The sequence below is a fragment of the Diuraphis noxia genome, unplaced genomic scaffold (genome assembly GCF_037042655.1).
Source record: "Diuraphis noxia isolate RWA-SAM2 unplaced genomic scaffold, SU_Dnox_SAM2 contig0004, whole genome shotgun sequence".
NCBI lineage: Eukaryota > Metazoa > Arthropoda > Insecta > Hemiptera > Aphididae > Diuraphis > Diuraphis noxia.
The window spans coordinates 17,233,045-17,245,746 of NW_028301714.1; the positions used below are offsets into that span (position 1 = coordinate 17,233,045).

Genomic DNA, 12,702 nt, shown 5'->3' on the forward strand with positions numbered 1-12,702 from the left:
AAAAAAGGTGAAAATGTGAGTTAGACTCTGCAATACACTATACAGTAGGTGTGATTAAAATGATTATAATACCAATCCATAAAATAGCAGAGGTAAAATATGTAAGTGATAATAATATGTACTAATTTACAAATTGTAAGTTGTTAAAAAAGGTAATATAGTATAAAATTATATGTGCAATTAAATATATATATAAATTATAAAGATATTAGGTATTGCAATTTGTAACATAAAAAAATGCAATTAATAAAAAAATTGTATAAAATGATAGGTAAAATTTATAAAAAAATATGAATAGGTAGATATAATAAAATAATAAAACAATAATTATAATTACACTTACTCTTAAATACATCTAAAATTAAGCACTCTGGTAAAATATTCTCTTTGTACCAGTTGAACTATTATTTTTATACTTTGATTATTATTTACCTATTTACCTCCTCCATTTTACGGGTTGGTATTATAAACCTGAATTAAAAATATGTCAGAGTATCCACCACCGGTATATTAGTTTGTGAGCAAATGACAAATGGTACAATTGGTTAAGGGTATAAATGGTATATTTTAAAATGCAAAAAACAGCCGTTGAGGGAAACTAGTCAACACCCGGTCTGTATGCCTATATAATATAATTACAAAGTATTTTATGATAATATTGTAATTAAAGTAATTAATTATAGTATTATAGGTAGATTGCAATCATTTTTCCCTAAAAACTTGCATTAAAATGTTAAATATAATACAATTTAAAATATAAAAATAGATTTATGTTAAATATTTCAAGTATCACCACACAAATATTATTGTGGAAAAAATTGTACCTATGCAGCATTGCAGCCTAAGTATTTACATATTTTTAAATTTTAACAATAACAACTTATGGAGGAACTTGTATAGAACTGTCAAGCTTTTTAACCTACCAACATTTTGAGCTGTTGTCTTGTACATCTAATAAAGTTATGTTACACCGGCACCCGGAATTTGTAACGCCGTTTTCCGGGGCACCGATGTGGTTACAACATTTTTTTTTGCGTTTAAAAAGTGTTACATAATAAATAACATAATACCAAACAGTTTTCAAATCGAAATTTTAATTATTTAATGCTTGGGGTGCTGAGGTAACTTTACCCTGGCACCCGGAACTTGTAACGCTATTTTCCGGGGCACCGATGTGGTTACAAAATATCACTACACTCGTTTAAGTGTAAATCGTTCATTTTTTTTTTCAATTTACGTCTATCATTTTCTGTACAGAACGCTGAACGACTATACCTATAACACCGATAATAATACTGCAATACTGCTATCTATACGCTTTTCTGACGTTTTTTCCATACGCTGTTATAAAAGCAGGCATATCTCCAATGATATTATTATTTTGACAGCATACGACGTGGAAGTGTCCACCATACACGGAGAATTTTTCATTATATATTTATATTTTTTTTCGACAAGTGATAGTGTCGTGTACTTTCCCCTCCACCACTCTAAAAATAGGTGTATTGGATATTTTTTCCAAATAAAATATTATCATTATTACTGTTGTTATTATATTCCGTTGTCACGCGAGAAGTCACTCTGATGATTTTCCGATGCGGATCCTATGCATTACTACATTACTATATAGCTATACTCATCAAAATTGTATCACGTACCTTTACTTTGCTATATGTGTACACTCGCACAATGATAACATAACTCGGGTGAATAAAGTTTATTTTTTACGTTCTATTTGAACGACATCGTAGTCGTTACGTCCTTGTCGTTGTTTCGATTAGGAAACAGCTGGTAGCCGAATTTACGAGTCAATTTAGTGTAGTGTGTATAACGAGATGACTGTATAATATGACCATAGGTCTCTTATTCACAGTCATTTTTAAAAACCTTTACGCCGTTAAATACAATGCGTCGTCGTCGAAAAATTGATTTTTTGCTTATTACAACAATCTCATATCAAGTATATTAATTGTATTTTAAAATGCGTAGAAATCCACGCGAGGTTCACTCAGAAAAAGAACATGCGATCTAAAATTTCCAGTAAAATTCTAGAACCTATAGTCTAACCAACGATGTTATCGGTTCAATACTGCCGAGTTTATCAATCACGTAGTGAATATTATTATTGACTAGTTGATTTTATCGAGAAAAGTTTGACGATTCAAATATGCAATTGAATGACATTTGGAAGTATCACTTAAGCTTAGCCTATCATCTAACCATATGTTTAATGTATCTCTGTACCAAATTTCGTCGCAATCGGTCCAGTCGTTTAAGAATGCATAAAGAAACATACAAACATACAGAAATCCATTTATATATGTATATATTCGTTATTTCGTCATTATATAGTTATTAAAAACTGAATTTTTTGTCATTTTATTCTGTTACAACTATAAAACTTACTTAAATTCAAAATAATTTTGACACTATGTTTTTCTGGAAATTTCATAGTTATGAAAGTAAATAATAGTAACTATACAACCTTAGCTCACCATTGCCAACTTTAGTTGGTAAATAAGGTATGGAGCTCTAGACAAAAATCAAAAACCAGTACAGCCAAATAACTAGGCTTAATTTTTGAAAATACGTCTAGTGAACACGTTATCATTCCAGAATTTTAAAAGCCAAAATTAAAATCATATCTACTACCTAGTTTAAAAATAATAACTATCTCTTCATAGATGTCTCAGCGGCAATAGACAAGTTACCTGATTTATAAATAAATTATTTGTGACTTTATCCCTTAACTCACGCCAAAGAATTTTTTTTCCGATAACACTTCCCCCTCACCAATAAGTCTTGTTATTCTAAATAACCCTTATGCTTAATGAACTTAATATTTATGAATCATATAATTTTCTAAATTAAAAATACATAAAACATGTAATTTCTTGAGTATTTAAGGTGTGTTAGGTATTACGGCATGGTGATCACTGATAATAATAGTTAAAGAGATAATATTTATTTCAGTCGGTCGCCATTCCGGTAACAAATCGGACATTCACTATTGAGTGCAATTCAGATTCGTTCATAACTCCTTTTATTATATTTTGTGGCCAGACCGCAAAGCACAGATAGTACCTATATTTCGTCAGAACACAGACCCACCTGGGGTTATTTTTTAACCGAAGGCGTTTCGATTTTTTTCCGTACGGGCTATTTTATTATTTTAATATTATGAACCGAAATGGAATATAAAATACACTATACCGTAGTTGCCGATAAATAATAATAACAGCAACTATACCGTTTTTGCACGATCTGAACGATATTCGATTTTACTCTTGTACCCTTCGCAAAGGTATGTATTTGTGCGTGTATTATATTATTATTTATTATTATAGATAGATACCTATATACGCGAGATTCGCGTTGTTATTTATATTCTTTACCCATGGGTGTTCATGGTCGGCGCCTCGGGTTTTTATATGCGTTTCGTATACAGAAACGCGAAATTTACGAATATCGCAATCTAATGTGATTTAGGGCATTGAATTTTCGACGTTGTTTTGAGCAATATCTGATTGAAAACTCGTTAGATGAATTCGCCTCAGGGTGTAATATTAATATTATTAGTATCGTTAACGTCGTCATCGCAATATAAAATATTATGATAAAATCGTATCGATAAACAATAATGTTAAAAGTCGAGTGACGACCGAAAGACGAAAGTCGTCAGAATGATTAGTGGAACCAATATTTTATACGGGAATTAAAAAAATATTCAAATACTATGAAAAATTGGTCTATATCACATTGGTTTTTGCTTTTTGATAGATCCAGCTGACTAGTGTGGATAAAATTATGAAAATAATCGATGATGACAGAGCTATAACTTCAAACGAGACACAATTGGGCTGTTCGTTAATAATCCGTATTGTTAGTTAGATAACTGATAGGGATAATAAACAGGGTGATTTTTTAAGAATTCTCACCACCATTTTTCTCTTTAATAGTATATTTATTCAAATTTTCATTTTTATAATTTTTAAGTAGACTTATTAAAGACCATATTTTTAGATTTCTGATATTTTTTGTACTATTTAAGAAGTATCCTGTGGTAATACCTACACATATTTTTCAAATGAAGACCCCTTTTTTTACTGAAAGTTATTTAGTGAATAGTTTTTTTTTTTTAATTTTGATGTATCCAAATCAAAATTCTAATAAATAAAAATAAAATGAACGTTTCTTATTTGAAAAAACAGAGTTTATATTGTCACTGGATCGTATTTAAGTGGTACAAAAAATATCAATGATTTGATCAATGGTCTTCAAGCGTATTCAAAAATTCCAAAAGACTGAATTTTAATATATGCGTAATTTAACAATAAAAATAGGATTAGCATACTAAAAGATTACCCTGTATTATAGCATACTAGTTTTATTGTATGTCGTTAGGAAATAAATGAAACCGAAATAGACTATCCACTGCTAGACACTAGTCACTAGTGGATAGTAACAAGTAACTTTATTTTCTTACGTTTAACCAATAACAAGCACAATTTAAAAGTAAACAAATATAACAGTTATCTTTTCAATGTTATGATTTTCGTAGCGGATAAAATTCTCTAAAATAACTGGTTAAGTCTTTAATCTAAATCTTTTTTTTAAATCATCAAAAACGGTCGAGTAATTTTTGACTCTATAATAAGCTCAAACAAATTACACCATTCGTTTTATATTATATAATTTTACTCCCGTGATTTCGATTTCTAATAATGTTATTACTTGGTAATAACATTTGGGTGACAAATTGTTAAAAACTGTGGATTTGACCTATTTTTCTATCTTCAACTGAAAAAGGTGCTGTATTTATTGAGTCTATAGAGGTCGACGAAAGAAAAAAAAATACTTTTATTTTTACATATTAGATAGAAGATATAAATAATATTTGTAAATATAAAAATCTTTTGTGAACCCAGCCGTCACGAGCTGTGCATGTTGGTCAGTTCTGGCCTGGATAATAAAAACAGTTACTGATTTTCCAAAGTCCTATACGTCGGACTGGATTGACTGTGTATTTGAAAAAAAAAACTCTCAAATATCCAATAAGCGAGATCCTTTTGTCGGTGTTCGTACATTAAACTCGTGGTTGACGCAAAAATAAAATATTCTGTTGTTACTTGTGAAAAGGCAAGAGCTCAACCGGGACTAGGATCATTTTGTAATATATACTCAAGTTGCAGTTTTTCACCGAATGTTAAATTGCGTGGCTTGGAATTAGTGATTCCGTATAATACGAAACGCACGGTCTTATGTTGCACTGTAAGCCTTAATTCAATATGGTTCAATTATTTCGCTAATTATATTTACTATTAAATATTTATATAGGATATAAAAGTTGTTTATATGATAAATTTCATCGAAAAATTCTGTCACGGCCAATCAATTATCAGACAGTCTGACTGATTTAAATATATTATATTTTTATTTTATAATTTTAAACGTTTTACCGATAATTTGTTGGGTGTTTTTTCGTACATAACTATTCAATAATCTTAATTATCATAAACACTATAGAGAGGTGCAAATTTAACGTATAAAATTGTACCAGATTCCAGTATTTTAGTGGCTATAACCGCATACCTATGATAGCCTTATAGTTTATAGTCAAGAGACGCAAATGATTACGAGCATCGCATAGACAATAGAATAATGGATAGGCCACATGTAGCAAGTAACCTTATCAAATTTGAATTGATTGAAAAATTATTTAAGGTTTTATTTTGGTGATGGATAGACATAATAGATAATAGAAGAAAGGCGTGATATCAAAATTTTATGATAATACGTTAATTTAACAATCTAAGTGCTTGAGAAGAGATCTCTTTTCTCTCTTTCACATTTACAAACCACGACCCACTACGTTGTATACATTAGCTTACTTTATCTATGGTTTTTCCATATTATTATCTATGTTGAACACCATAACCAGTGCGTATAGTTTACCAACTGTTGTAACTTGTAGTCTTCTGAATCCTCATATCCGATCAATGTTTCAACTTTCAACTCACTTAACCTGAATTAGTGAGGTGATTATAATGCTTCTCTTCCGGTATTCCGGTCACACTGTCAATGAAGGTAGGACGTGTCGGTACAAGTTGGTGACAATTTTTGCTCTTTCAACTTTGGTGATACAGACAAATATAATCATTTATTATAATAACAGCAGTCAGTGGATTGGCAATAACTGGTACTGATTTTAATTTCAAAGTATTTTTTTACATAAAATATGAATCAAAAATGCATTAATAAAATATTCTCTTGTAAGATACATATTAACATGATAATAATATGAGATTAAGTGACTCACTTTCTACTCTCACGAGTATCCAGAACCAATGGAAACCAACTGACATAGCAAAAAAAATCCACAATGCACATTCCACCGCCACACTTGCCGGTAAACAAATTTCCTACATGTGGATCCCCGGTCATTGTAATATCGAAGGCAATGAACTCGCTGACAAGGCCGCCAAACTCGCCCACCTAGCCAATAACTCTTTCACGTCCTTGGATTTTACATACCAAGACGTTAAGAGAATCATTGCTCAAGATGTACATGACCAATGGGAAAAAAAATGGGCAGAACAGACAACCAAATTACATGAAATCAAAAGAACCACATACCCTTGGCCGTTTTCTGCAAACATATCCAGGAAACACCAGACAGTCATTACTCGCCTCAGGATTGGACATACCCATATAACCCACCAACACCTCATGAAGAGGGGAGAACCCCCTGATTGTACCGTCTGTGGCTCCCCTCTTACCGTCAAACACCTCCTCACGGATTGCCGATGCTACGAAAAAGCAAGGAGAGATTTGAACCTTCCGGACCAGCTCTCTGAATTACTCAGCCCCGAGCAGAGCAATCTCACAACTACCCTGGAATTTCTCCGCATCACAGGACTTCTTAACAAAATCTAATACAATAAGTTAACGTAATGTTTCATTGTTTTCTCTCCTTTATATATTGTATCTCTACATAAAAATGTATTACTATGTATAATTTTGTAAATATAATGTTCGTCCAATGGCCATAGTAGCCGCGGACTTGATTCTATTAATAAAAAAAAAAAATAAAAAAAATATGAGATTGGAGAGTGATTTAAAAATAACAATAATAATAATAATAATAATTCAGTAAGTTCTATCAAACGAAATATCCCGAATTCAATGGCCTTAGAATGCAGATAAACTCTCCATAAATATTTGAGTACAACAAATATCTCAGATCTAGCATAATATAAGCTATACAAATGATTTTTAAAAAATCTGTTTTCATTCAATCCTTTGATTTAAATTATATCCTCTCTGAATCTAATAAACATAATCCGTTTCTAAGCGAGAAAGGTTCGCAAACTTTTGAATTAATTTATTATGATAACAATTTAATAAGAAGAAATTCAATTCTGTAAAACATCAATTATTCTTACTAATGCATAATGTCAGTGATATTCTGGATAATCAAAATCCGGATAATTGAATTTAACGAAACAATATAATAAGAATTAACGTTGTGGAATAAAAATTGAATACGTGAGATAATTTATTTACGAAATTATAAAAATATTTAAAACAATAAAAAAATGAATTTAGATGAATTATTATTTTTATTATTACATTATTGTACGCGTCACGATAATGACTAAATTACGTAATATGTAAAATGAATTTTATATTATATAATGTATACAACGTTATCCCTGCTGAGAATAAAATATGGATATTTTCTCTAATAATAATATGTCACAATGTCTACTTCGCATTATATGTTATTACCAGACTTTTATCAAATTTACATATTTTATTATAATATCAGACAGATTGTAAAATATACGTATTTCTAATATTTTTTTTTTTTTTCTTTATTCGAGATGAACAATCTATACCTTAGGGGCACAATAAGTTTATATGGTTAGAGAATTTACAACATGATACGCTTGACGTGAGAAGTCATCCACTAATGACACTCAAATTGATTGATTTTTTTTTTTAATTTTTTAAATTTTTTTTTTTTTTTTTAGAATAATTAGTTAAACAACTGATATTCTGTAAATGATTAGTTGAGGGCAGGGGGGTGAGCAAGTAGGTCACGACACCATTTACGTTTTAAACGTCTGGGTGGGTTACCAGGAATAGTATGGACTGCAAGATTACGTATTAGCGGGTTGCTATTTGAGGAAAGACGATTGTGGAAGCGTTGGTAATGATCTATAGCTTCTTCATGTACCAGTTTCATTTTTAGATCAGTGTGAATAGTGTGGTTTGAGACGTAAGGAGGAGCGTTTAGAAGTTTCCTGAGTGCTATGTTTTGAAAAGTTTGTATTTTGTTTATATTTGATTTTTTTGCATTACCCCATAACTCTATTCCATAAGTCCAGACTGGTTTGATTAAAGATTTATATATGAGCAGTTTTGAGTTGATATTAGTGAATTTGTTATTGTTAATAAATGTTTTAAGAAGGCGTAAACGAGCGTTTAAGTTTGTTCGTTTAGACTTAATATGGTGGGCCCAGGTTAATCTACGATCTAAAGTTAGTCCAAGATATTTAACTGTTTGTGAGTTTGGAATAGGGATGCCATGAATGGAGACAGTTGGGCAGGTAGGAGGTCTAAGGGTAAAAGTACAATGCATGGATTTGGACTGATTTATTTTCAACCGCCAGTTGGTGTACCATTCTTCCATGAGGGAGAGGTGATTTTGAAGACGGTGGGAGGCAATAACTGGGTCATTATTTATTGAGATTATAGCTTTATCGTCAGCATAGTCGGCGACTAGCGTATTCGGGGAGGTTGATCAGAGGCGTAGATGTTGTAGAGCACAGGCGAAAGAATTCCACCTTGTGGAACGCCTGCCGATATTTTGGCTATACTGGAGAGGGTTTCACCGAAACGAGTACTGAAATATCTGTCAGAAAGATATGATTTAATGATCAGGAAGTATACAGGATGTAAAAATTTTTTCAATTTGAAAAGGAGCCCATGGTGCCAGACCCTATCAAATGCTTGAGAGATATCAAGAAAAACGCAAGTACAATATAATTTTTTTTCTAAAGCATAAGAAGTATTTCTAATATAGTATAACAAAATGTTTGGCAAGCTGTTGTCACGTGTGGGTCGTTTATCGTGTATCAAACGATCGTTGTAATTGTTTGCGACAAATTTAATAATAATAACAATAATAGATGTCTAAAAATCATTATCCAGCAAAATAACATAAGAACTACAATATTATTCATGATACAGTGTGTTGCAATAATATATTATAATAAAACTTTTCTCGGTTGTCGAATAGTAAAATTCTCGGAAAACATTATCGTACAAACTGCGGTTATTTGTGGAATTATAAATAATGCTGTTCCGTGCGTGCATATTACACACAATAATTAAAATATATTATTATTAGTGCTCTGTATAGTTCTTCTGGCATCCATCCACCATGGTAGTTCATAATAACACGCGTGCAACTCGCCTATTCTAGATAATAATATATTATATTAAATTGTGTTTTACGATTCCTAAAGTTTAAACATATATTATACCAAAAAGTGTATTGTTATTATTATTATTATCATTATACTATATACGCACTATATCTTTGTGCTTGTGAAAACTGTCCAATAATTCGCATAGTTGACTACGGTATTTAGTTGTAAATCAGTGTTTTAGCCGAAAGCGACGTCTTTATAACTATTCTTATTAATATAAAACAAAAAATAATTCTAAATTTATAAATAAATCGTATGCGTCTTTATTATTAAACTGCCTCTAAACCACGTAGTGAATGTTCGTTGTCATTTAAAAACAGGTGAATACCATTGATACAGTATAAATTATTATTTATTATGATGTATACCCACAATTATTTTGAATCTGTTCATTTTTTCCAATTCATGAGAATTATACATATTAAATTCATGAGAATTAACATCACACATTATACAAGTATAAATTCATATTTAAATTTTTAATAAAATATCAGATTTGTTCTGGTTGATTATACAAATTTCATACGCTGTTGATTATTTGTTATGTATAATAAAAAAAAAAAATAGCTATATATATTTATATATAACTCATGAATACATCATAATCATAATAATAGGTACTAAACTAATTGAAAATTTCTACATTTTAAATTCTGTGATAATAATAATAATTATTATTAGATTATTTAGATTTAGATTGCGAACAGTGAGAAAAATATGTTTAGTGATTTTACAATCATTTTTTTAATTTTTTTGAAAATTAATTTCGATTAAAAAAAATGTTTGCTTGGGTACCATAATTATTTAACAGACATTTTAAGTTAAAATGTAGACAAGAATTTTATATTTTAACATAAAATAAGGATTTAAGCTACTTTGTTGTCATTGAAAAATATTATTCGTGGTTATTCTGTGACTTTTGAGTATCTTATCATATGGTATACAGACATACAGTATAGGTTATTAGTTAAATAAATCACTTTAAATCACAATATATCATAAAATCAACTAATTAATATTTAATATTGACTGACCATTTAGATTTCATAAAACAAAAAATCAAATTAAATTATGAGTATACCTATATGTCTGTACGTGTCATAACGTTTATGTTTTATAAAATTAATTTTTTCGAGTAACATTATTTTGAAAAGTAATGAATATGAATTTCAATTCAAAATATGATTATATACTGTTTTTTATACTTGTCCTGAGTGAGTAAGTGAGTATGTTTATGAATGTTTGATGAATATAATACAATAGCAAAAATATTTTTAGGTTTATAATATTGTGCATGAAAGCCATTGCACTATATAACAACACTGTTTATTCTGCACATCAATTATGAATTGTATACAAATAATAATAAATAGAAATTATTTATTTTATATCTTTTAAACAGTAATTTAAATATAATATAAGACAAACTACAGTGATGTTATAGATGTTTATAATTTTTTCTACAATCTCTGGACTGATCTTAAAAAAAAAATCGTTCCTGCTTTTTTTTCACCATTTTATTGGTTGTTTTGTGATGCAATATCAATATTTTTAGTGGAAATATCATATTAATAAAATAATATAATAAAATTTTCACTAAATAGTAATATTCTGTAAATTAAAATATCCCTGGACTATAAAATACTAAAGAGGATAAATATCCCTAACTCATTTAGACTGATCATAATTCACGATGAAATATAATATAATTGACGATATTATGATAATCATTGAATTATTTTGAATTTATTTTTAAATTCGATTTACATCACTGCATATATTATGTATATATAAAAAAAAAAAACAATTTCACCATTATCAATATAGTGTTTGAAATAGATATCATGGAATGACAACACAAATCTGGTTACAATATTAAACGAAGTTGTGAAAATAATTGAAAAAAATTCTTCCATGCCAGATTTTCAACGATCGTTTTGAATTATTAAATTATTTTAATACTCTATTTTATTTACGTTATCTCATAATACAATATTCTTGAATGTAAAAGTACAGTAACACTTTGACGGGAAAAATAGTTGTATGATTGAATCCGATGAACCAATAATTTGCGAAAAATTTACATAGTATCTACATTAATCGTAAATAGTTTGTTTATCTATTTATTGTATACTGTAAACGATCTGTCATTATATATTTATTTTTATTTTTATGTTAACTATAATAAAATATTTTATCCAACTTGCGATCATCTCTCTTCCAAACACGTCACACTCCATAACAAAATCCTTATGTATAAGGTACTAATCAAACCTATATGGTCCTATGGAATCCAACTCTTGGGATCAGCCAAAGACTCTAACTTAAACCGTATCCAAACTTTTCAATCTAAATGCCTCCGGCAGATAACTAAAGCACATTTTTATATGTCGAATGACACCCTCCATAGGGACCTCCTCATTCCGACAGTTAAAAACGTCACCAAAACTCTTTACAAACGTTTCCACCGCAAACTTTCAAATCACCGAAACCGTCTCATTTAAAACCTCTCCTCTCGAACAATCCCTGGTGACCCTGACCGAAATTAAAGTGTAGCTGGTGCTGTGATCTGCTAGTCAACTTGTTAACTAGTTAATTTAGTTAATTACTACCATCCCGCTATGAAGTGCTATTATTGAATAGCTTCTTCATTAAAACCAACCATGATCTATTATGTACTCCTCCACTGTGCTTATTGTAAATATTTCTCTTGCAAATTGTACAAATTAAATAAATATGTTAAAAAAAAAACTTGAGCTCGAGTTGTTTCTGAAAAATGTATACAGCTCTAAGAGCAAAAGTCCAATGTTAACTCTTGGAATATTGGTATTTAAATAATTTCTAAAATATTATTTAGTGTTTAGTGATTATTGCGACACTCATTATATAAGGGAAATTATGTGTTCTTTCAGTTGGTTGGCCTACTGATATTTATCATTGGAAATGTATTTTATTTGATAAAAGGCATACTACATAGGTATACTACATACTAGGTTAGGTATATAGAAATCGATCCTAAATCTAACCTAACTATGTTCCAATGATAATTTTGATTATTTTAGGTAGCATACCTATTAGTAATAAGTTTTTTTGGCCGTCATTACAATAAAAAGTAGTAAGAAATATAAACATTTTTTTTTTTTAAATTTAATACCTTGACGTATTTACCTGAAAGGGTTGAGTACGTTATAATATGCTTAAA

The 12,702-nt window shown here is 29.6% G+C and overlaps 1 protein-coding gene across 1 annotated transcript; it reads left to right on the forward strand.

Moving 5' to 3' along the window:
• Positions 1-6,300: 6,300 nt before the first annotated feature.
• LOC149055782 (uncharacterized) lies at positions 6,301-6,936 on the forward strand. Its single transcript, XM_089226948.1, has one exon. The coding sequence runs from the start codon at positions 6,301-6,303 to the stop codon at positions 6,934-6,936; it is 636 nt and encodes a 211-aa protein (XP_089083074.1).
• Positions 6,937-12,702: the final 5,766 nt, after the last annotated feature.